The 27153-nt window shown below is 41.7% G+C and overlaps 1 protein-coding gene across 3 annotated transcripts in view; it reads left to right on the plus strand.

Annotated features, from left to right (window-relative positions):
* The window catches only part of LOC120994554 (amyloid beta precursor protein), a 243880-nt gene extending 218321 nt beyond the window's left edge, over positions 1 to 25559 (plus strand). For all 3 annotated transcript variants that reach the window (XM_040423206.1, XM_040423205.1, XM_040423208.1), the window contains 5 exons: positions 1169 to 1375; positions 3443 to 3496; positions 11872 to 11954; positions 13857 to 14003; positions 24342 to 25559. In XM_040423206.1, the coding sequence (XP_040279140.1) occupies positions 1169 to 1375; positions 3443 to 3496; positions 11872 to 11954; positions 13857 to 14003; positions 24342 to 24443 (593 nt within the window). In that variant the 3' untranslated portion in view covers positions 24444 to 25559. The remainder of the gene's footprint in view (positions 1 to 1168; positions 1376 to 3442; positions 3497 to 11871; positions 11955 to 13856; positions 14004 to 24341) is intronic.
* Positions 25560 to 27153: the final 1594 nt, after the last annotated feature.

The raw sequence follows: 27153 nt of genomic DNA on the forward strand, positions 1-27153 counted from the left end.
CCGGCACCCGTGCACTGTTATTTACTTTATATTTCACATCTAAGTGCAATATCATGGCCATTCGGTGGCTGCATAGCCTTCTCCATTCATCTTGTGTCATTTACCTGTGTACATTTAGATGTGATTAGACTTCCTGCTGGCGTTCCAGAACTGCGTCCTTTATTAGAGTTTCATGACTCATTACAAGCCCCTGGATCTGCGGAGTCTCTGTGGGGTTTCCTGCAGGAAAAAATAAAATTCCTTTAGCAGAGCAAATGTGCCCTCACAGCTTCTCTGCAGCCCTCATTACTGTATGCCCTATCTGGGAAAATTAGCTTTTGAGTTCTCACAGAAGTGACGGCCAATAATGTATTAGCTCTTGGTCGAGATATTGAAATTGAGCGCCATGTGTCTATATTGCCGATTGTATGTTAAATTCCTAAAGAAATTGCAAAATTCTTAAAGGGTTATCCGGGAATTTGATATTGATCGTCTATCCTCAAGATAGGTCATCAATATCAGATTGGGGAAGAGGGGGGGGGGTCCAACTCCCGGCAGCACCGCTGATCAGCTGTTTAGAAGGGTCCTCAGCACTCCATGAGCCCTGAGGTCTCTTTCTAGGCCAGTGAGGTCATCGTACGTCGGTCACGTGGCCTAGGAGCAGCTCAAGCCCATTCACTTGAATGTAATACACTGTACGGAGCTGTTCTTGGTAACGTGAGGAGGCCGCAGAGCTCTGGTGAGCACCGTGGCCTCTTCAAGCAGGAGTTGGACCCCCGCCGATCTGGTTCTGATCCTGAGGATAGGCCATCAGTATCAAATTCCCGGGCAAACCCTTTAAGCACCATGAAAATGAATATTGATACATATGTGGCAAATTCCTAGACAAAAAAAGATGATATTAGACATGGTTGGCACTGTGACTGTTGGGGAAAAGCGGGTGTCAATGAAGAATTCCACCCACTTAATGAGGATCACACAACATTAATAATGGTCGGAAAACACATTCAATGATTACAACCCAATATGGCTGCACTTCCCCTTGAAAAAAGCCACCGCTGTAAGAGAAACTTCCAATATGGTGACACAAATGAAACAATTGGCAAACTTTGCAGCTCAAACTCTTGATTTTACTAAATTATGGTCGATTGTACACATTGTCCTAACACAGGTCTCTTCCCACTTCTAGATGAACTGTTCCAAAAGGAGCAGAACTACTCCGATGATGTGTTGTCCAACATGGTCAGCGAACCCAGGATCAGCTACGGCGATGACGCCCTTATGCCCTCCCTGATGGAGACTAAGACAACGGTGGATGGAGAGTTCGATGCAGATGTCATTCAGCCCCGGCATTCATTTGGTGTGGATACTGTCCCTGCAAACACTGAGAATGAAGGTATGAGCCAAAGGTGTTGTGGCTTGTGACTTGGGCATGTTTCTTAGACTTATCTCTGCATGTTCCCATATGTTTTCTGCTCTTCTTCTGTTTGTGTCCTGCATGGTTAACTATTTGTAACCCTTAAGGTGGCCATAGACTTAAAATTAAGATCACCCAGCAGACAGCTCTCCTTCCTGAGAGACATGAAGATAAGCATTGGTTGGTGGCCAGAAAACTCTTGCACTACTTTTCACCATGGATCAAAGAAATCATACTTCTTTCTTCCAATGGTAGAGGTCAGAGGACCACTGGGAGGCACCATGGACGTGAGATCAACAGATCTCTTACTGTGGCCAGAAGTCTTCAAGATCTTGCATCTCCGTATAAGAGTTTAAAGGGCAGTCACTTTCTTCTCTTAAACTCACAATTCATGGTCTGCACCATGCATTGACCTTGTGGAAGTGCTGTTTGCATGGTACTTTTATAGCAGCCATGAGAGTTTAGTCTAGACATCTAGGCGTCCTTTCTCTCCCCCCTAGTCTAGCATATTTATGAATTATGGCATCGTAGTCCCAAATTTTTGGACTGTGGAAAAGCATTGAAGTTTAGTTGTGATGTTAGATTCTTTGTTGGTGGAAAATCTCTATATACAGAGGTTATAACGTACAAATACAGTCACTGGTAAGATTACTTTCACTACAGTTTGCATAATCTACATTTCTAACAGGTCAGAGAATAAAACATTTTGTAGGAGTGCTTCTTTAAAGGGGTTTTCCTGGATTTGTATTTTTACTGATGACCCATCCTCTGGCAGTCCGACACTCAGGACCCCACCAATCAGCTTTTTGAGAAGGCATTGGCGCTCCTGTGAGCACCGCGGTCTTCTCACTGCTTTTCCTAGGCCAGTCACGACACGTTCATCAGTCACGTGGCCTAGAAGCAGCTCAACCCCATTCAGGTGAATAGGGCTGAGTGCGATACCAAGCACAGACTCTATGTAATGGACGGCGCTCTGCTTGGTAAGTTGCAAGAAGGCAGCGGTGCTCACACGAGCGCCGCTGCCTTCTCAAAATAGCTGATCAGCAGGGATAGGTCATCACTAAAAAAAAATCTTGGGAAACACTTTTAAGTGACTTGTGAATGATTAGAAAAATATGGACATTTTTATTTATTTATTTTTTCTTCAAAAAAATACGTCTTATGGGTTGTGTGTAGTATTTCAGCTTAGGGGTCGATTCACACGTCCGTAGTGCATTGCGGATCCGCAATACCCCCGGCCGGCACCCCCATAGAAATGCCTATTCTTGTCCGCAATTGCGGACAAGAATAGGACATGTTCTATTTTATTTTCTGGAGCTGTGGACCGAAAGAGCGGGGGCGCGCTCCGGAAATGCGGATGCGGAGAGCACATAGTGTAGTGTTCTCTCCGCACCCATTCCGTCCCCATAGAGGATAAATGGGTCCGCACCCGTTCCGCAAAATTGCGGAACGGATGCATACCCATTTGCGGACGTGTGAATGGAGGCTTGGTCCTGGTTATATTGATGGTGCTGAACCAGACACAAGCTGTCGACGGGTCTTTTTCGGTAGAAAGTGGCTGTGTTTTTCTAATCTTGCACAACCCTTTTTAAGATAGACCATCAGTTTGTTGTTGTGTAGGTTCCACCACTGTGATCCTCCCAAAATAGCAGAAATAGGGGGCAGAGGCTGTCACTGGACCGCCAGAGCCGCTTCACCCACAGAGTCACATTCATGTGCATGATGCTGCAGCTTATTTAAGCGTTTGCGGCATTGGAAACCTATCGGTACTGTAGTGAAGGGCCCCGTCATTCTATCCAGGGTTGGGGCCCCCACCAATCCACTTTGATGTCCTATGTGCTTTACGTACATGATGTGAGGGGTGTACAGCAGGTGCTGAGTGATGTTGTAGCCTCGTTCTCCTGTCCTGTCTGTCTGGCACATTAACCCGTTCGTTGATCATTCCTCCCTGTCTATCCTTCACTTTAAGTAAATGAAGTATTGTTATTTTTATTTGCTTTTCCTGTTTTGTTTTTTTTTATATATTTTTTTGCTGCACGTTCCCAGTTGAACCAGTTGATGCTCGCCCTGCCGCAGATAGAGGACTCACTACGCGACCAGGTATATAACGCTTTGCTTTTAACCTTCAGCCCTTTGCATGGTATGAGTTTGCATGTTAGGCATGTGTAGTACGCACTGGAATTGTTCATGCCATGTAATAATGCACCTGCTCAACCACATGTGTAAAGTTTCATTCACATTAGGCTGCATTTACACGTCCGTGGAACGCGGTCCGTGTGATACCGGCCTGGATTTCTTCAGAGTGCAGGAGCGCCCGGCGTCATTGGTTGCTATGGCGCCGTGCGCTTCCTGCTGCCGCCGCAGTACAGTAATACACTGGTATGATCTATATGGTATGATCTATACCAGTGCATCACTGTACAGCGGCGGCAGCAGGAAGCGCACGGCGCCATAGCAACCAATGACGCCGGGCGCTCCTGCACTCTGAAGAAATCCAGGCCGGTATCACACGGACCGCGTTCCACGTGAATGCAGCCTTATTTATGATGTGTATGTTTCCTATTACCAGTGATGCTCCCATCCAGCTGTCCCTATACTTAAGGGGTTTTCCTGGAATTAGAAAACAAGGGTCTGCTTCAAGAAACAGCACCACACTTGTCCATGGGATTTGTCTGGTATTGCAGCTCACCCCCAATTCACTTGACCCATTTCTATAATCCTGGATAACCCGTTTAAGGGTCTTTATCACTGCAGATCTCAAATTTCCATTGCATTGCTTCTCCACAATATCAAGTCTCCTTCACCTTCCATACCCTGGAGTTAAGGTGGTCATACACATTAGGTAAATGTTGGCCAATCAAGCAGATTTTGGTGGGACCGGTCAACCATCTAATCATGCAGTGATGGCTAACCTTGGCACTCCAGCTGTGATAAAACTACAACTCCCAAGATGCCCCGCTTGTTTGGCTGCTCTCAGAACTCTATAGAAATAAATGGAGCATGCTGGGAGTCGTAGTTTCACCACAGCTGGAGTGCCAAGGTTAGCCATCACTGATTTCTAATGTGTATCTGGTGATGCCCTGACTCTCCCTCGATGTCAGATGTTGGGAGGAAGAAGGTTCCAGCATGTTGAATTTCAACAAGCTGGATCCTTTTATTCTCAAAGGCGGTAAGCCATTCCTCTGTGTATTGAAAACACATGCACACTCAGGCGAGCGTGCATGTGTATGGGTAAATATCTGTCAGCCAAACGAAACAATCTACTCTACAGTGTTTGGCACCCCATTACCTTTCTTCCCATTCCCTCTAGTTTCTAGTCTCTCCTACGTTCCAGTGCCAAATGTTCCTCCAACCTAAGAAATCTATCATTGGGTGTCCTCACCCTCCAAATCCTCCGTGTCAAATGTCCTTTCTTTTGCGGACAGCTTTACATCTCAAGGGTTAGGTTTTAGAAATGTGTCCATCAAGGGTCCGTGACAAAATGTACCCCTAACATCAGGGTGAACAGAACTTTATCTGCCTCACTTCATTTCCACTGTTCTGCTGCCTGTCCCACCACCTCAAAGCGTCCACGACCTTCTTCATCTTCCGTAGGGTGATAAATCCATTTATATTTGTGCAGTCACACTTCATAGAGCAGAGCAGCCGCTCAGTGAGTTCACTTCATTAGTTATGCACTGAGTTTAATTCATTAAAAGAAATAACGGCCTGGGAACATCACAATGAAATTGTGTATTTACTGTGTTGCGAGTCCTGATGTTCTACCATTATAGTGGAGCCAATGTCATTAGCTGTACTAGACTGTCATCCATCGCGGGAATGTATGCAGTAGGGTTTTATTCCTCCGTGCGTTTGCCAGAAGCGATTCGCAGCCTCTATGAATATTTATAATTTTATGGGAGGCTATACTGCCGACAATATAAAGGCGCTTCCTTATGAAACTGTCATCATGGCTAATGCCTCACCGTATTCAGCCATCAGGGGAAAACCTTATTATTGCAGACACTTTCTGATGTGTCCATCTTCTCAAGGGTATTGCAGTCTACAATAAAGCTGCATTTGTGCAGAAGAAAAAGCCTGCTTTCTGACAGCGGTAATAGTTTAAGGGAAGCGCTATGCTGCTTCAATAGTTTTCTTTTTCCATTTTATTGGAGAGTTTCTGTGTAATATGGTTTTTGTATGGAGAGTGATTTGTAATGTAGTGCAGTTTTTGAAAATTACAGTTTTGCTTTGGATCGGAAAGCTATTTTCCCTTCATTTTGGGAGATGTAATATCATTTTTTTTAAATCTCCCTTTTTTTAGAATGTGAATCATTTCATATACATCCAGTATTTTGAAATATTTGCACTGTTTTTGCAACTTTTTTGTTTTTGTCAGTAAGCGTACCAGATAAACTACCGCGTAAAATTTTATGTGGGCGTAATATGGAGCCCATAGACTTCCATCGGGCTTGACTGTTCCTCTGTATGCCTCCAACTTCATACAGGGGATTGTTCACCTAGAACAGATATTATCACCTAGAAGCACTACAGTGGTACATGCCTACAACTCCTTTATGAAGCCTTAGATGATGGACACATTTCATAAATATCTCATGTATTTAATTATGCTTTCATTAATTAACGTCATTCTCTAGAAGAGAAATAATGTGGATTTTTTTTAATTTGTAGATAATAATTTTTTTTAGAGACTTTTCTGTAAGGCGACCAAATTAGAGGCAACAATACCTACAGTACAGACCAAAAGTTTGGACACACCTTCTCATTCAAAGAGTTTTCTTTATTTTCATGACTATGAAAATTGTAGATTCACACTGAAGGCATCAAAACTATTAATTAACACATGTGGAATTATATTCATAACAAACAAGTGTGAAACAACTGAAAATATGTCATATTCTAGGTTCTTCAAAGTAGCCATCTTTTGCTTTGATTACTGCTTTGCACACTCTTGGCATTCTCTTGATGAGCTTCAAGAGGTAGTCCCCTGAAATGGTTTTCACTTCACAGGTGTGCCCTGTCAGGTTTAATAAGTGGGATTTCTTGCCTTATAAATGGGGTTGGGACCATCAGTTGCGTTGAGGAGAAGTCAGGTGGATACACAGCTGATAGTCCTACTGAATAGACTGTTAGAATTTGTATTATGGCAAGAAAAAAGCAGCTAAGTAAAGAAAAACGAGTGGCCATCATTACTTTAAGAAATGAAGGTCAGTCAATCAGCCGAAAAATTGGGTAAACTTTGAAAGTAAAGGCTATTTGACCATGAAGGAGAGTGATGGGGTGCTGCGCCAGATGACCTGGCCTCCACAGTCACCGGTCCTGAACCCAATCGAGATGGTTTGGGGTGAGCTGGACCGCAGAGTGAAGGCAAAAGGGCCAACAAGTGCTAAGCATCTCTGGGAACTCCTTCAAGACTGTTGGAAGACCATTTCAGGGGACTACCTCTTGAAGCTCATCAAGAGAATGCCAAGAGTGTGCAAAGCAGTAATAAAAGCAAAAGGTGGCTACTTTGAAGAACCTAGAATATGACATATTTTCAGTTGTTTCACACTTGTTTGTTATGTATATTATTCCACATGTGTTAATTCATAGTTTTGATGCCTTCATAGTCATGAAAATAAAGAAAACTCTTTGAATGAGAAGGTGTGTCCAAACTTTTGGTCTGTACTGTACATGTATAGTCATTACTACATGGTCTCTGCACTTTATGGCAGCTGCAGTGAATGGATAACTGGGTTTCAAAATGTCCATGAATTATTACAGTTTCTAGAAACAGATGGAGTGCAGCCCACCAGGGATGAGAACATGGTAGGAAAGATGCATACAGGGCCGTATCTGTGCGTAGCATTACTGTCTGGCCTTATTTGGACACCCAGCAGTACACCAGAGCCGTCATCTGTCATTTAATCTACAGCTTTCTATCAATAGTGAAATGACTCTGCTAACTATGAACCAGTCTGCACAGCAAAGCTGCAGAAACAGGAAATGTGTGTTCTCCAGTGGTCAGTATGAGAACTGAAATATTTTTAAAATATAATTACACTAAAGAGAAGAGTCTTCTTAGCAAAGCTTTAAGGAGACTCTAGGGGAGATTTATCAATCCGTCTTCACCAAAAAAAAAAGTAACACAAAATGTGCCAAAATTACATGTAAGTTAGATGGCGCCAAATTTATCACATACCAATGTCAGGATTCACACCAAAACAGAAATCTGACAAGAAAAGTGGGCATGGTTAACTTTCAACACTTTCATCTCCAGCTCTAAAGGTTAGTTAAGTTGCAACTTGCACCAAAATTAATAAATCTCTTAGTCTGTCTTCATTTCTCCTCAATGCAGAAAAAACACGTTTGTAGCAAATCAGAGTGAGGGGCAGTGATGGGGCATGTGTACATAGTCAGGGACTGACAAAGGTTAACATCTCTATCCCTATACTAAATTAAAAATAAACTAAAGTAGCACCTTAAAGGGGTTGTCCATGATTTTGATATTGATGCCTAATGACACTTTAAAGGGGTTGCCTAGCATTTTGATATTGATAGCCTATACTCAGAATAGGTCATCAATATCTGATCGGTGGAGGTCCGACTCCCTTTACCCCCCGTCAATCTGCTGTTTGAAGAGGCGGCCTCCTCACAGCTTACCAATCATAGCTTCGTACATTGTATAGCGGCTGTACTTGGGACTGAGCTGTGTCATGTGACTGATGGACATGACGTCACCGGCCTAGGAAGAGGCCACAGCATTCACCGCCCTTCAAACATCTGATAGATGGAGGTTCCAGGAGTCGGATCCCCACCAATCAGATACTGATGACCTATCCTGAGGATAGACCATCAGTATCAAAGTTCCAGAAAACCTCTGATAAAATGTTTCTAATACATGTAATGTATATATTCAGAGGAAATGACAAGAATGCAGTGTTGCTTACAGACGTTATATCTTTACCGCATGTCTGTGATTATTAGACCTACAGAATAGATCTTTGGGTGCTATCTGCTCCTGTTGTTAATGATGTAGCCCAAACGGAATACAATGGATGATATGAGTCGGCCCATTCCAGTAAGGACAAAGCCCCCCCACCCTGTTCCAGCATATGCCGTGTTTGTCTCTCTGAGCCTGCCAAATTCACGGTTCATTTCCCTGGGTAACTGGAGGGACGCGATAATAGATTTGTGTTGACACAAATGCTCTTAAACTCAGGAAGAAAACACTTCACATTATGAAAGCCACCCTCTGCTGTGCAATGTCAGGTTTCTGAGTGACCTCTTACCTGTAGTTGACCTGCTGTGGCCGCACATGGTGGTGACCATACTGTTGATGTTAGGAGTCAGAGATACATGTATAGGCACCAGTGTGATGTATAAAGACGCTGTGATACTATGCTGGAACCAGTTATAGATGTGTGGACTAGGGGAACCCTTCCTTTCACTGGGATAAACATATCTATCTTAAGAGAAAACTAGTCTTGATGGACCAGTTAGTCTTTTCGGTCATTATTCTTCTATATTTCTATGTGGTGGCTATATAAATAAATGGACAAAAATGTAATATATAGGCCTTATTACCAAAATCCTTCAGATCGCACATTATGATGTCTAAATGCCCTAACAGAACATATGGACTGGGCTTCTCGACAACTCTATTAATTCAAGGATCATTGTAATTGTGTAGAGTCAGGAGACTTGGGATATTAATGGTCCCTTGGAGAAGTTACCAATTTCTTCCCAACAGTTTAATAAAAAGTAGACTCCTTATGTACACTGAAATATTTTATTGTGAATTTAAAACTTTCAAATCTTTTTTTTAACTCCTTTGGTTTGACAATCTCCACCCTCCATCTTACTGGTTTACAGGTTCTCCTAGTGGTTTCTTCTAATTCTTTGTATAAGTAAACGCTCCCTCGGGTAGATGTTGTAGGAGTCAATGGCGTTTATTGGTAGACAAGAGATGGACAGGGACATCACTTGATAAATCAGGAGTACTTAGTTTTATTGGTACAGAGATCAAGGTTCTTCTTTTCTCTTACAAACGTATTTCTCAGCTGCCTGTTTCATCTAGGGGGCAGTGGCGTAACTAGAAATGACTGGGCCCCACAACCAATTTTTTAATGCCCAAGGCTCCCCTTCCCCCCCCCCCCCCCCCCCCCCCCCCCAGCACCTTCTTTGCAACCCCACTCCTCTGGCTGGTCAAGATCGCTCTCTCAGATGAGGCCTGGCAGCTGCTCCGTCCGTTTCATACAGTGTCACTGTTTTTAGTATCATTGTATAATACTGTTGAGTGAGACCTCAAATGCGTCAGTCTGAAGTCCATTGGGCCCACCAGAAGAAAGGATTTTGAGAGCCCACCCTCTGTTCATACAGGACCTTAACGGTCCTGCTTTGTTAGGGTCCATTATTGTCAGAGCTTGGGCCCACCAGGGGAACCTCTGGTACTCCGGTGGGCCAGTCCGACCCTGCCTGACAATAAAGTTTTTTTAGTCGTCCTCCTGAGTGGGCCCCTGTAGCTCTGCCCCTGCTAGGAGGTGTCTAGAGATCGCCCACTAGTGGCTGCAACAGGCAGTTGGCTATCAGAATGGTGCTCTATGTAAAGAAAGAGGAGCACTGTGACCTCAATGAAAGGTTTAAAACTTCTTACAATGGGATGTATATTTGAAATCTTAACGCGATGGTGTACATTTGCAACACATTTGTGTTTTTATTATAATGTGTCTAAAATTTGCAAATAGTCTTAATTTAAAAATTTTCATTTTGTGTCTAAAGCTCCTGTGCAGACCTGTGTGTTTCCATGGTAACACAACAAAAACCCGGTGTGTGGTCTGATCCTTCAGTCATATTGTTGTCTGTCTGTCCCCTATTTCTTATTGGGTTTTTGTAAGAAGTAGTGGAGAGATGAGCATGCTAGTATCTTGTTGCCATGAAGATGCGTAGATCTGCATAGGAGCTGTAGACAGAACAGTCCATTTTTAATTGCAACTATTTGCAAAGTTGCTTCAGTTTTTCATATTAGATGATGTGAAAATAGATTACGGCTTTTTTCACTCTTTTAGCTTTACTGTTTTGTATTATTTATTTTTTTATTCCAGTTATTATTTGCTTTTCCCTGGCCGAGTCATACAAAAAAATGACTGATAAAATAGTATAAAAGTTCTAAATACAATTTTTAGCTATGATTTGGTGATGTTGCAGCCATAGTGTCTATGAAGTCTAGGTTGTATGTAATTACACGGTCCATTCATACAATACAGTGGGAATAGTATATCCCAACTAAAGATGGCATATAGAATGGGAGAGGGCCTCACAATCGGGCATATTTCCCAATGCTCATAGCTGGCACTACTTGTTTGTCCATCCACCCTCTATGCTGTGATCCTGGTACATTGACTGTGGATAGGGTAAACCACACCAGGTTCATAAAGGATAGACCTTGGGACTGTTATTTAAGGTTGTCTCACACCTCTACTGGAGCTTAAAGCTATCATCAGGGGATCAGGTCTCATCACTAAGAGCCAGAAGAGAGCTGCTCTATAAGAGTGGTTTCTGTCCTGGTGGACATCTGATCGACGAGGTGGCTCTAAATAGAAAGGGGTTGTCTCTTTAAGGACCCAGTGGAATTATCAGGACAATTACTGTGCACAAACTTTTGTATAAGAGCTAGTTCCCAATAATTGCCCCGTGTCAGCGAGCCAAACGCTCATTGGTTGGTTGATCCGTTGTTTATGCGAGACACAAAATTATCATTTGTCGGCAGAACATTGCCCCCTGCGTCAGGCAAACAATGAATCTGTATAGGGATAAACAATCGCAGTAGCGATCATTCATCCCCATGTATGAGGAATAATTGCTGAGGTTCGTTCCCAATCATTGTCCTATGTATCTGCCCATGTAAAGGGGTCATTAGTATGCAACCCCCACATTCAGTTAGGCGAGTCATTTCTATGTGGAGATTCTTATATATGAATATATTGTGCCTTCCATTACAGTCACTCCCATTATGAAACAATTTCCCAAGGCAAATGAATTTGTAAAGATAGAATTTACGTTTTTTCCAGATACGTAATGCTTTTCCAGTCGAGCTGCAGTTATTTGTGCCCTATACACCAGTATCAAAATGGGGAGAAGGCCTTACTTTTTTATATGTCCTAAAAATAGAACCTTTAATGGGCCCCATACGTTACTGTCATCCAAACCCACCATTCCCCCCCCCAATGCTTTTGTTCTCCATGGAGATGAGCCACCAGTAGAGGTGTCCGGCAGCGGCTTATTCCTGTCTCCCCATTGGAAACAAGTAACCGCTGGGCAGAGTGTCTATGCGGGAGCTTGTTTACTGTAAGAGCATTTCGCCGACGGCTGTTGAAGGTGTATGGGCGCTCCCCTTCCCACTCCACTTGGTAACAAATCCAGAATTCTATAGGTAAATCAGGTCACTTCCTATTTGTCATTTAAAAATAAAAATAAAATTTAAACCTATTTTTTAGGATCAGGCCTCACCAACATTAAGACTGAAGAAATTTCTGAAATGAAGGTGGATGCTGGCTATGAAGTCCACCACCAGAAACTGGTAAGCAGATGCTATAGGATTCATCCGTATTGTGAAGAACTTACTGCAAAATCTAGTAGAATTATCGCTAACAGCCGCTATTGTGATTTTATATATTGGCTTTTTACATTGCTGTTACACCTGATTATTTTATCATGACTTACCTTGAGAAGTAAGTAGTCACCACAAAATGCCTACAAAAACATTCTGACCCAATCCTGAGTCCTGCAGGCATGCTCCTTTCTGTCTGTCCTGGGGCTGTGTCACTTCAGCAAGTGCCATGTAGAGAAAGTTAATACAAGGCACTTACGTATTGTGATTCTCCATATTGCCTCCTTTGCTTGCTCGATTCATTTTTCTATCACATTATACACTGCTTGGTTACGGACCACCCTGCAATCGATCAGCCTTGGTCGTACTTGCCCACTATAGAAAAAAGGGCTGACTTCTCTGGTGGCCTGGACCATGGGAGCGCACATAGGCTGGTGCTTTTTCCTATAGTTTGCAAGGACGGCCACCGCCGATTGATTGCAGGGTGGTCATAACCATGGAAACCAGCAGTGTTTTATGTGATGAGAGAATAAATCCAGCCAGCAAAGGAAGCAATATGGGTAATAACAATACATTAGTATGAACTTTCTTTGCATGATAAATACCATTTGCTGAAGTGAGACAACCTCTTTAAGTACTTGCTAATCTACCGAGCAGGTACTTGGACAAATAAATGGAAGCATGCCTGCGTGGTCAGACTACAAAGGGTTTGTCTGTTATCTGTTAAAGGGGTTTTCTCATCTCAGACAATGGGGGCATATCGCTAGGATATGCCCCCATTGTCTTATAGGTGCGGATCCCACCGCTGGGACCCGCACCTATATCGAGAATGGAGCCCCGAAAGTGAAGGAGAGCGCACTGCGTATGCGCAGCCGCCCTCCATTCATTTCTATGGGGCTGCCAAAAATAGTCGAGCGCTGGCACGGCTATTGCTGTCTGCCCCCATAGAAATAAATGGGAGCATGGGTCGTGCATGCGCGGCACGCTCCCATTCACTTCTATGGGAGAGGCGGGGATTAGTGCTTGGTGGTGGACCGACCCCGGGAAATCTGGGGTCCTCCGGCCACAGCACTCCACTCTCCGTTCGCGATATAGGTGCGGGTCCCAGCAGTGGGATCCGCACCTATCAGACAATGGGGGCATATCCTAGCGATATGCCCCCATTGTCTAAGATGGGAATACCCCATTTAACTTGGAAACACATGGGCAGTCTACATAGGTGCAGTGGAAATCATTAGAAGACCTATGTCAGAACTGCTTCTTTTTTAGTCTAGAGGGATTGGCAGCTGTGAAGGTGGCCATAGTCTTTAAAGAGATTGCTTGTTCTTCTGGCCATCAGCTGATTCGCTCCAAATTTTTACCAGAACCAAATATAGGTTATAGGACTTTGCTGCAATTTGGTTCAGATCCTATAATAACATTTTATTGGTGCTGTTGGCGGTGCTAGCAGTTTAGGGAGCAGTTGGTTTTGACATGGCTGATATTGGTATATAATAATATTAGTATGTTCATCACTGAATACATGGGTATGTGCTTAAATGAATAAAGAAGACAATGGGGGTAATTTATATTAGGCGTATTTCTGGCGCAGATTGCGACACAAAGGTTCTTTGCGCCGCTATCTTTGACTTCTCCCTGCTCATGCCAGGTCTAAAATAAGTAGGTGAGGCGTCTCATTCAGCATTTTCTACACCTGGAAGCTGGCTTACATTTAGAAGCGGCAGTGGATCCGCCGAGGTTATGAAGAGGCCGGCGCCTCTGCGGATCCACCGCCAGCACAGGTCTAAAATGCCGGTCTTAATAAATGTGCCCCAAAGCATCCGTTTCTCTTCGAGTCGCTGCTGTAGTCTAAATATATCTGTCGTTTTCCAGGTATTCTTTGCTGAAGAAGTCGGCTCAAACAAGGGGGCAATTATCGGGCTAATGGTTGGTGGAGTCGTCATAGCAACAGTTATAGTAATCACCTTGGTGATGCTGAAGAAGAAGCAGTATACATCTATCCATCACGGTGTAGTAGAGGTGAGCACTGGTGTATTGTCCCCCTATCTCCCGGCAATGCTTTGTTTTATGCATCTCGGCAGCTAACGGTTAATGCTACTTTCACACTGGCGTTTTGGCTTTCCGTTGGAGAGATCCGTTCAGGCTTTTCCCAGCATATGGTATTAACGATCCTGTCTGTGTTAGATACAGCCACATTCACATGGGGGGCGCTGTGTGGGCACCGAAGTAGATGTGTTGCAGTACTTCAGAAAACGCAGAAGCCCCTTTGCAATGCTGGTCATGGAGGTCCTGTAATCACACTTCTAAGTGCTATCCTGTAGCTATACTTTGTAAGCCTTGCTGACTTCCAGTGCACGACCTTGTAGATTCTGGACCTTCTGATTTCTTTTGCTCTGGAGCACTTTTGATGATGAAGTAGCTAGCTCTTCACTGTGTAAAACGAAGACCAGACTCTTCACTGACTAACCAGGGGGAGGATCCAGATCTTTCTCCTGGCAACCTAACCGAATGGGCCTAGATTTTAACTCTTAATTGTCCTTACAGTGCTAATAGGTACACAAATATAACAAATCACAACATATAACTTGGCAATATAACATTGCGGTGACCCTGTTCTGGTATACTGCATATGTCCACACAATGTGAAATTCAGAGCACAATCCGTGGGGAGTATACACAAGGAAACGTATGCGCTGTATGAACTATGGTGCATACTTCCAGTTGAGCAGGGCACACTTATATGTGGCATATTTCATGCATTCGGCACAGAATAAATGATTTGTCACGTCCTCTTCTAAAAATTACTTTGGATGGATCTTCTGTTTAAAATACATAGTTGCCAACAGCTCTGAAATTTACAGGGACTATCCCTAATTTTCAGAGACACTCCTAGCAAATTTGGGCTGTACCAGAATGAAATTGAGCAAGGCTTATAAATGCCCAATCTATAAGTGGGCATTCCCGTGTGGGATTGGTGACGTTCCCAAATGCCAGGATGTCCACATTTAGCCTGTCATCCACTCTTGATGTTATTTAGGAAAAAGGGAGACTACATCATAGGCTGTAAAGCCAAGTGAGGGCCATTCAGGGATGGCAAGTCAGAAGATAACTAAACGTGGAGTGCCTCATTATTTGCACTTAGTCAAGTATCTGTAGGTTATAGCAGTAGGGAGTCAGGTGAGAACAAGCGAGTTCCCAGAATTGAGATGGGGGCCCCACCTGAAGCATAACTATAGAGGGTGTAGAGGTAGCAGTTGTGCCTATAAGGTGCCAAAGCCACATAAAAGTAGTATGCAAGTATATAAAAAAAATCACAGAAAACAGATAATAATGCACTAAGGGTTCTTTCACACTTGCGGCAGAGGATTCCGGCAAGCAGTTCCGTCGCAATTCGGATGCATTTGGCGAATCCTTCTGACAAATGCATTGCAATATCGGATCCGTCTTTCCGGTTGTCATCCGGAAAAAACAGATCCGGTATTTATTTTCTTCCGCGGACCGGAAGAATGGATCCGTCAATGCAGAAATTCCAGATCAGACACTAATACATTTCAATGGAAATTAATGCCGGCATTCCGGCAAGTGTTCAGGATTTTTGGCCGGAGAGAAAACTGAAGCATGCTGCAGTATTTTCTCTGGCCAAAAAACGTAAGAGGGACTGATGCATACTGAACTGATTGCTCTCCATTCAGAATGCATTAGGATAAAACTGATCAGTTTTTTTTTCGGTATTGAGCCCCTGTGACAGAACTCAATACCGGAAAAATAAACGCTAGTGTGAAAGTACCCTAACACAATAGATACAAGCATTATATATGGACTAAGCCTTCACTCTGATATGATAAAAATCTGAGACTCTCAGCCAATATATTTTGATTAAAACACATCTGTGCCCGCCTACCCGCGCCAAGGTGATCTCAATCCGTCTCAATCAAGGTGGTCTCAGCAGGTCCTACTCTAAACCTACCTATGTCATTAGGCATCTATATTCAGGAGAGCAGACCCTGCACATATAGTGTGCTGCTCCTAGTCACCTCTATGTGCACCCAGCAACCAGTGAGAGGAGGAGCAAGCACACCCATATGTACCACCTAATAAAGGCGGTCTGTTTGATATGAAGGGCAAAAGTGCACAAGCTACTCCCCAGATAATAGGAGAACATTCACCCTTGAAGATGCCACTTCCTCAAGTGTATACTACAAACCAAACAAAAATCATAGTGAAAATAAAACACAAAGATAAAAGCATCCTGCACGATATGATAAATACATATGAAGATGTCGATAGCTATAATTATGAAAAAAATCACACAATAGATACAAACATTATATATGGACTAAGCCCTCACTCTGATATGATAAAATCTGAGACTCTTAGAAAATATATTTTGATCAAAACACAACTTTGCCTGTAATCTCAATATCAATGGCACCCAGGACCCCCGCCGATAAGCTGTTTGAGAAGGTAGCGGCGCTCCTGTGAGCACCACCACCTTCTCTCTGCTTTTCCTAGGCCAAGTGACAACATGTTCATGTGTCACGTGGCCTAGAAGCAGGGACTGAGTGCAATACCAGGTGCAGCCACTATACAATGTACGGCGCTGTGCTCACAGAAGCAACGCTGCCTTCTCAAAACAGCTGATCGGCGGGGGTACTGGGTGGATAGAGAATAGGTCATCAGTTTAAAAAAAAATGAAAAACCCTTTTAAGGTTTGCCTCTGGGTCCCAGTCTTAATCCAACACTGAGTAGTATGGTGTTTAATTTTCAGGAGCGTTAGTAAATACTGTATAGTTGACATCAATACGTTACTCATGGCCAGCCAGTGTGTCCTTTCATCGCTTGGTGAATAGATTTCAGAGCTTTGAGCAACAAGTATTAGTGCTGGAAACATGAAGTGTTAAATTGCATCATCAAAATGATGCAACCCGATGACAGTCTGCTCCTCTGCCATGTCTTCCTTAATGATATACTGATTTCCTAATGTATTTCCAGGAAGAAGGAAATGTGTCACAGGGGGAATCTCCTAAAATTTGGTCAAAACAGAGGAAATCCAGTGTGAAGCTTTTTTTTTTTTTGTGTGAAAATGTCCTTTGATAATATTACATATCTTGACAGAACAGAATCCTTATTTCTTTGTCTTCTCGGTAGAACCTCTTAAGATGACAAAAGTTAGGTATTGGCTTCCTAAACCACCGTGCTTGGCTTGGAAAAGCATTTATTATTATTGAATAGGGAGTTAAAGACAAGTCACTGCCAGACACTTCTGACAATGACTTCTCTCCCGGCAAAACAGAGGATGGCCTTGTCTTTTCACAGACATCTGTAATCGGGAACAGTTGGGAAACCTTCATAGACAGATGGTTGGTGGACTCTGCCAACGTTAATCTAATGTATATCTGCAGCTTTAGTGCTTTCTTCAGGCTGTGGTACTTTGTCTGCCATGCAACCAGTTTTCTGTTACCACGACGTAGATCCATGTATGGAAGTGCTCGAGAGAAGTTTCTGTCTCGGTGGTTACCATGTTTATACATGTACTAAAATGCTCAAAGGAAGTTCTCTATCTTGGTGATGACTATGTATAGATGTACTGAAATGATCATGGGAAATTCTGTCTTGCTGACCACCATTTAGATACATTTAGTCATGTATTAATGTTTTGCGAACATGCAAGATTTCAGGTTCTGATACTCTTCAAAGAGAGACTCTTAACTCACACAATTCTATAAAGGTGATAGCTACACTTTATTGAAGGTCAACAAATTCCACACCTCAATGAGGGCGATGGCTACACCTCAGTGAAGGTCCAAACAACTTCTATACCTCTATGAAGGTAATAACAACACTTCATTGAGGGCTACAGCTACACCACAATGAAGGTCCAACAACTTCTACACCTTAATGAAGGTAATAACAACACTTCATTAAGGGTTAACAAATTCCACACCTCAATGAGGGTGATGGCTACACCTCAGTGAAGGTCAAAACAACTTCTATACCTCTATGAAGGTAATAACAACACTTCATTAAGGGTTAACAAATTCTACACTTTGTTGAGGGCTACAGCTACACCTCAGTGAAGGTCAAAACAACTTCTACACCTTAATGAAGGTAATAACAACACTTCATTAAGGGTTAAAAAATTCTACACTTTAATAAAGGTTAATAATATAATTTTATTAGCTACAGTAGTATATTTATAGCACAATAATGTCCTTCTTTTGAAATTATTGAATACAAAGGATAAAGAACATACATCAACGATTGAGTAGGTATCACCTAGCGAAACCCTTTTCTCCTCATAGGCCAGAGGCTCAATCGGGAATACCCGATTGATCCCAGGCAAGGCGTCCCTCTGTGGGTGAGCTGATTCTCTAGCCATGCCTTGAGAAGTCCAAGCTCTTATACCCTATTAAACAAAGAGCTAAGCAACCCTAATGCAACTAGTGCAGATACAGTCTAAAGCTCATTGGGTATGTGTTGTTCACCCCATTCACTCCTGCATCTTTGAGTGTCCAGCTGTCAGACCCAGGATGAGTCGAAGTCACAAGACTATTACCAGATACTGTTTAGCAATTGGTCATTTGACCGTATCTCGTCTTTTTTCATGTACTGCAAATTAAAACTTCACTTTTATTTAAATCTTCTTAAAAACAAATTTTTCAAACTTCCTATTTTCTAAGATACTGTGACTATATTAAAACTTTCAGTATTTTCTAAGCAGGAAAATAAATTGTGGTTAGGGAAAGTGATGTGTTTCTGCTGTTATTATCTTTCACAGCAGCACTTAATCATTTGGAACACTGTAGCAATACAGCCTTAAAGCGCTACATTATGTTCCGTTCAGATTCTAATGATATTAAGTCTTTCCTTCTAATTCTACTTCCTGCTCGCTACTGAACTTAAAAACACACACAAACACACACCCCGCAGAAACACATCACTTTCACTAACCACAATTTATTTTCCTGCTTAGAAAATACTGAAAGTTTTAATATAGTCACAGTATCTTAGAAAATAGGAGGTTTGAAAAAGTCGTTTTTAAGAAGATTTAAAAAAAAGTGTAGTTTTAATTTTCAGTACATTAAAAAAGACGAGATACGGTCAAATGACCAATTGCTAAACAGAGACTGCGAATGTATACGTCTTACATGTGCTGAGAGGTCCAATTGTTAAGTATTACCAGATACGGCTCGGTATACACCCAGATGATACCCATTCTTGCTTCACTGCACACAAGGTTATATATTATACAAAATGTATAACTTACAGAACACAGCATTATAAGTTAGTCAAATATGAATACTGAATACAAAAATGCTGCCTACACACTTGTCCGACCTTGTTTAAAGAACAAAAGACTATATCTAAGGCTACTTTCACACTTGCGTTTTTGTTGGATCCGGCAGGGTTCAGCAAAAACTCTTCCGTTACTGATAATACAACCGCCTGCATCCATTATGAACGGATCCGGTTGTATTATCTTTAACATAGCCAATACGGATCTGTCATGAACACCATTGAAAGTCAATGGAAGACGGATCCGTTTTCTATTGTGGCAGAGAAAACTGATCCGTCCCCATTGACTTGCATTAGGGGTCAGGCCGGATTCGTCTTGCTCCGCATCCCAGGACGGAAAGCAAACATGTTGTGGTTTGCTCTCCGGTATGGTAACGTAACTAAACGGAACGGAATGCTTCTTGGAGCACTTCATTCTGTTCTGTCTCCATTGACAATGAATGGTGACGAAACTGAAGCGTTTTTCTCCGGTATAGAGCCCCTATGACGGATCTCAATACCGGAAAACTAAAACGATAGCGTGAAAGTAGCCTTACACAAACATGAATACTGAATGCAATGAGTGCTTTAAGGGTCATTCTAATATGAAATGAACATCGACTGCAAAATGGAATCGAAATGATCACATATATTCATTCACATATAAGATCATGAGAAGTTCTCTCTTGTTGGCTACCATACCAACATGTACTAAAGTAAAGGATCCGCCTTGGTGACCAGTATGTAGACACGTACTGAAAGGCTGACAGGAAGTTCTGTCTTGGTGTCCACCATGTAGATACATGTATCGAGTGCAGTGAAGTACTCGTGATGAGTTCTGTCTTGATGTCTACCTCTTAGATACACGTACTAAAGTGCACATGAAAAGTTCTCTCTTGGTGGTCACCATGTTGATACATGTACTGAAGTGCACATGAGAAGTTCTGTGTTGGTGGCCACCATGTTGATACATGTACTGAAGTGCACATGAGAAGTTCTGTGTTGGTGGCCACCATGTTGATACATGTACTGAAGTGCACATGAGAAGTTCTGTGTTGGTGGCCACCATGTTGATACATGTACTGAAGTGCTCACGAAAAGTCTTGTCTTGGTTACCACCACATAGATACATGTTCTGAAGTTCTGTGCTGGTGACCGCCATGCAGATACATGTTGTGAAGTTCTGCTTTGGGGATTATCTTGTAGATAAATAGGTTGCTAAAAGAATAGCACAAAAATAAATAATGTAAAGCCTACAAGAGGAGGGTAAAAAGGTGCATGAACAAGAAACTGGAGGCAGTAGCGAATGAAGAGAGACTTTAGCCTGCAATTTTACACACTAGGCTTAGGGATATCCCGGAAGAGATCAAAAGCTCAATACTTCTAAGGGATGCGATTATGTCTTGGAAGGTAATTAGGAAACTATATAAGTAATTTACTTATCCCCCAAACTACCATTATGGTCTTTGCCGACCTTTCCACAAGGCCCGCAGAATAAAATGTATCGGGCTTGGAGAGAAAAAGGGATAAAATCAGTACAGGATATACTGACCACATCAGGACATGTCCTGGAAAGACTTCTAGGATAAGTACCAATTAGCACCGTCACACTATATCCCATTTCAACAAGTAAAATCATTTTGTAAATCACAGTCGGTGGAGATGGGAGAACAAGATAGACTGGCATGGTTTGCGGCCCTGTTGGGCACTGACAATAGTATTGTGGCACTCTCAAAATTATATAGGAAGATTCAAAACATACACTCCATAGGCTTAGTGAAGGGAGCCTTTGACAAATGGGAAACTGGGAGATGGGGACTTAGCAAGAAAAATGAGAGACGGTATGGATCTAATACGAAGGGCGATCTCTATTGAACAATGGCGAGAGACACAACTGAGAATAATGCACAAGGCAACTTGAGGGATCACTGTATATTAAGGCACTGGTTACAACCAAAGACCCCCTCATGGGAAGAAGTAATAGGGACTTATGAAACAATTATTATATATGGAGAGACTGAATACTGAGCGTGATAAAGAAAAAGCTACAGACAGATATATTAAAAAATGGAGAAAATGTATTGAATTCGCTTTGACAGATGTGGAAATAAAGAGATTGATGTTTCCCTTTAACCCCTTCCCGCCCAGTGCCATAATAGTACGGCGCAGCGGGACGTGACTTGCCGCCCAGCGCAGTACTATTACTACGGCCCCCTGGATCTCACAGGAAGCAGGCTGTAAGTGTATTACACTGGTAATACACTTACAGCCAATGCATTACAATACAGAAGTATTATAATGCATTGTAAAGGCGATCAGACCCCCAAAAGTTGTGAAAAAAAAGTAAAAAAAAAAATAAGTTTTACAATAAAATTAAAAGTTTCAAGTAAAAAAAAAAGTCCTTTTCCCAAAATAAAGTAAAAAAAAATAAAATATTAAAATAGGGAAAAAAAAAAATTGGACATATTAGGTATCGCCGTGTCCATATCGACCGACTCTATAAAAATATCAAATTACTTAACCCCTCAGGTGAACACCGTCAAAAAATAAAATAAAAACTGTAATAAAAAAACTATTTTTTGTCACCTTACATCACTAAAAGTGCAACACCAATCGATCAAAAAGGCGTATGCCCCCCAAAATAGTACCAATCTGTCACCTCATCCTGCAAAAAATGAGCCCCTACCTAAGACAATCGCCTAAAAAATAAAAAAAAAACATAGCTCTCAGACTATGGAGATACAAAGACATGATTTTGGTTTGTTTCAAAAATGATTTTGTGTTAAATGTAAAACAATTAAATATTAAAAAAAGCATACATATTAGGTATCGCCTTGTCCGTAACAACCTGCTCTATAAAAATACCACATGACCTAACCCCTCAGGTGAACACCGTAAAAAAAATAAAAACTGTCAAAAAAGCCATTTGTCACCTTACATCACAAAAAGTGTAATAGCGATCAAAAAGTCATGTGCCCCCCAAAATAGTGCCAATCAAACCGTCATCTCATCCTGCAAAAATGATACCCTACCTGAGACAATCGCCCAAAAAAAGTGTGTCAAAAAAAGCCATTTTTTGTCACCTTACATCCCAAAAAGCGTAATACCAAGCGATCAAAAAGTCATATGTACACTAAAATAGTACCAATCAAACCGTCATCTCATACTGGAAAAAAATGAACAACTATAAAAGACAGTCGCCCAAAAAAAAAAAAAATATATGGCTTTCAGAATATGGAAACACTAAACATTTTTTTCAAAAATTCTTTATTATGTAAAACTGAAACAAACGACTAAAGGTAGTCATATTTGGTATTGTCACGTCCGTAACAACCTGCTGTATAAAAATACCCCATGATCTAACCTGTCAGATGAACATGTAAATAACAAAAAAGAAAAACGTTGCCAAAACAGCTATTGTTTGTTACCTTACCTCACAAAAAGTGTAATATAGAGCAACCAAAAATCATATGTACCCTAAAATAGTACCAACAAAACTGCCACCTTATCCCGTAGTTTCCAAAATGGGGTCTTTTTTTGGAGTTTCTACTCTAGGGGTGCATCAGGGGGTCTTCAAATGTGACATGGCAACTTAAAATTAGTTTTGTTTGACTGTTAACCCTTGCTTTGTTACTGGGAAAACATGGATTAAAATTAAAAATCTGTCAAAAAAGTGAAATTCCGAAATTTCATCTACATTTTCCTTAAATTCTTGTGGAACACCTAAAGGGTTAACAAAGTTTTCAAAATCAGTTTTGAATACCTTGAGGGGTGTAGTTTATAGAATGAGGTCATTTTTGGGTGGTTTCTATTATGTAAGCCTCACAAAGTGACTTCAGACCTGAACTGGTCCTTAAAGAGTGGGTTTTGTAAATTTTCTGAAAAATTTCAAGATTTGCTTTTAAACTTCTAAGCTTTCTAACGTCCCCAAAAAAATAAAATGTAATTTTCAAAATGATCCAAACATGAAGTAGACATATGGGGAATGTAAAGTAATAACTATTTTTGGAGGTATTACTATCTATTATAAATGTAGAGAAATTGAAATTTGCTAATTTTTCAAACTTTTTGGTTGAAATATATTATATTATAAAATATTTTGACAGAATTTTACCAGTGTCATGAAGTACAATATGTGACGAGAAAACAGTCTCAGAATGGCCTGAATAAGTAAAAGCGTTTTAAAGTTATTACCACATTAAGTGACACTGGTCAGATTTGCAAAAAATGGCCTGGGCCGGTAAATGAAAACTGGCCCGAGGTTGAAAGGGTTAAGCAAACACAGTGGTATTTGGAGGCCCAAACGAGAGGAACGCTGGGTAAACTACTGTAGATCCATAGGATTAGACGATCGAGTTCTCATAAACTATCTATATACATTATATGGCATTCAGCGTGGAGCTATATTGTTAGTTGTTGGGGGGGGGAGTTATGGGGATGTTAGGGGAATAGGGGGAGAATAAAAAATAAAACAATTGATCCTGTGACTGAGAAGATCATATGGCACAGTTATGGCTGAAGATATTGTAATGACATGCTGTATTTGTACTGTATTATTTTTTTCACTGGATTATAATAAAATAAAAAAAATTTAAATAAAAAAAGAGACTTTAATGGAAATCTGTCACCAGGACAATCGCTATTGAAGTAAAGCCATGGCCTAATAGCACTTAGTACCTTATTTCCAGATGTGCCTTTGTTTCAGCAATAGATGTTTTTATCCTTTAGTATGCAAATGAGCCAGTAAGGTGCCCAGAGGGGCGTCACTCTTGCAGGAAGGAGCCCAGACACGCCCCCTGCCACAATGTGCCCAACCACCCCTCCTACATCACATTCAAACCATAACTCTGAGGGCGGGCTTGGGCACTAGCAGGAGGCGTGTCTGGGCTCCTTCCTGCAAGAGTGACGCCCCTCTGGGCACCTTACTGGCTCATTTGCATACTAAAGGATAAAAACATCTATTGCTGAAACAAAGGCACATCTGGAAATAAGGTACTAAGTGCTATTAGGCCATGGCTTTACTGCAGTAGCGATTGTCCTGGTGACAGATTTCCTTTAACCTCCCTTCTCTTCCTCCTTTAGGTTGACGCCGCAGTGACGCCTGAGGAACGTCATTTGACCAAGATGCAGCAAAACGGCTACGAGAACCCCACATACAAGTTCTTCGAACAGATGCAGAATTAGGAACACCACAGCAGCCTCTCGTCTCGGACAGCAAATGATTGCTTCACTGCCCATCGGTGTTCGGCTATATACATATATAAATATAGAACCAGAAAAAAATAAAAAAAAAGGTCATGTTGAGAGAATAATAATAAAAAAAAAAAAACTAGAAAAACCTATAAAAAAAAATCCACCACTGTTTTATGATTTAATCATCTTCGCCTTTTGACAGCTGTGCTGTAACACAAGTAGACGCTTGAACTAATAAACGGAAATCGGTAATGTATTCTCTTAACATTTCAGTCTTTACATAACATTATTCAATGAATGTTTTTGTGTACTGTAAAGAGTTTAGCTGTCTTAAGACTAGTGCATGAGTAGTCGCCTCTCCCTTATTTATCATGTAGATCTTTAAACAGGTTGTATATTATTCTTGTGAGTTGTGACAAAAAAAATAAAAAAATTAAGTCCGGGGTGAAAACCGCTTTACAAAACGATTGGGGATGCATTATGTGTATGTGAGGTTTTATGCTGCTTCTTTTGCCTAGTACATTTGTTTGACCACCTCCGCTATGCATTTTAAAGGATAAAATCGAATTTTATTTTTATTCTTTTTTAAATTCCATGCAATTTTTTAAATTTCCTCTTTTTTTTTTGTTTCTTTTTTTTCTTTTTTTTCTCTCTACTGTGTTATTGTACAGATTGTTCTGCCGTGTACGTGATGTAGAAAATTATGGAAACACACACATTTGGTTTTTTGTGCCTGTTTTATGTGCACACTTTAGGAATTGCAGACGTTTAATTAAAAATCAAACAAAAAAATATATATTATAAATATTTTTTCTTTTTTTTTTTTCTCCATGTAACATTTAAGCTTTAACCCCTATCCGTGCTGGACAGGCCTGTGACACAATGTGTTTGCAGTACCCTCTAGTTGTTTTCGGGGTTTCATGTGTCTCTGATAATTCAAAGCACTTTTTTTTTAGAAAATTGAAAAAAAAAAAGTGCCCTGCTGGTCGAAAATTAGCAGAGATTCCTTAATGACAACTTTCTGCTGGATGATTGTACAGAATCATTGCTTATGAACTAATAGCTTTCTACACTGTGTTACATAAATAAATTTAAAAAAAAATCTGACTCAATGTGTTGGGTTTTCTTTTTGCGCTTTTCCCTCTGTATATGGTTGTACTGGAAACATGTCCGCCTGTCTCTGCTAACAGTGAGGTTTTAGTTGGTTTTTGACAGCAACAATAGCAGTTACTATTCTTGCAGTCAAAAATAGCGAGGCCTGGTGGACCCAATTATATGTTCTGTGCTTGTTGACTTCAACATTAGTGTCATGGCTCCATTCTGACTGGAAGCCATAAAAAGTATGAACCAATGTGCAGGTCAAAATACAAGCCGTCAAAATTGCATCGGAAAAATAGATGTGCCTTTTGGGCCTGGCACCGTTCCAACCTCAATGAGAGCGATTCCTTTTTAGCCCAGAAGAAACAGGCATTGGACTCAGGTGCCAACAGCATTATTAGTCACTAGGACACAATGGGGCAGATTTACGAAGCCTGTAGATGGCATGAACTTAAAGGGGTTGTCTCATCTCAGACAATAGGGACATATCGCTAGGATATGCCCAGAGGCGGCTCTAGACTTTGTGAGGCCTTAGGCGAAACTGAAACATGAGGCCCCCACAAAGATTGTTGGGATGCTCGTGATCTCCTGTACGGCGCCCCGCCTCAATCCTCAAGAAATAAGCTGTGTCAACCACCGCACGGAGCGGTGGTGTGGTCAACACTACCCCTCCATGTATCTCTATGGAGGACTCGGAGATACACAAGTGTTGTATCTGCGGCTCTCCCATAGATACATGGAGAGGGAGTGTTGACCACCGCTTTGGGCACAAGGAGATCCGGAGTACCATACAGGAGATCGTGGGGGATCCCAACGGCCAGACCCCCCTGATCAGACACTTGTCTCCTATCCTTTGGATAGGGGATTTATTTTCCTATCCCGGAGTACCCCTTTAATATGCAGTGACATCACAGTAAAGGGTTAATATGCACAGTGACAACACAGTACTGGGCTTATATTCACAGTGCATATTAACATTTTGCATTAACCCTGGCCCAGTTCTCTAAATCGACCCTCCCCCCACACACCGCATTGTGCTGTACTTGCTATACAGCAGCACATACCTGTCACCTCCAGGTGACGTCTCCTCGGATGTAGATCTTCTCTGTCATAGTCTTCTCCATTCAGTCCGTACAACTTCTTTCAGCCGTCTCGTCTCTGCAGAGTGTGACACACAGACATCTTAGTGTCCTCACATTTCTATCATCATCCCCCAACCTGGAGTCCCCACAGTGTTATCCTGCTGCTCACTGTGCCCCCAAATACTATCCTGAAGAAATATTAGTGCCCCCCATAGTAATAGTACTCCTCATAGTCCCACCAATAGCAATTCCCTTCTAGAATGCTCTCATTAGTAATACTGCCCCCTACAGTGCTCCCATTAAGTAAATTGCCCCCCACACTGCCCACATTAAGTGATTTGCCCCCCACACTGCCCACATTAAGTGATTTGCCCCCACACTGCCCCCATTAAGTAATTTGTCCCCCCACACTGCCCCCATTAAGTAATTTGTCCCCCCACACTGTCCCCATTAAGTAATTTGTCCCCCCACACTGTCCCCATTAAGTAATTTGTCCCCCCACACTGTCCCCATTAAGTAAT

The sequence above is a fragment of the Bufo bufo genome, chromosome 3 (assembly GCF_905171765.1).
Source record: "Bufo bufo chromosome 3, aBufBuf1.1, whole genome shotgun sequence".
Taxonomy (NCBI): domain Eukaryota; kingdom Metazoa; phylum Chordata; class Amphibia; order Anura; family Bufonidae; genus Bufo; species Bufo bufo.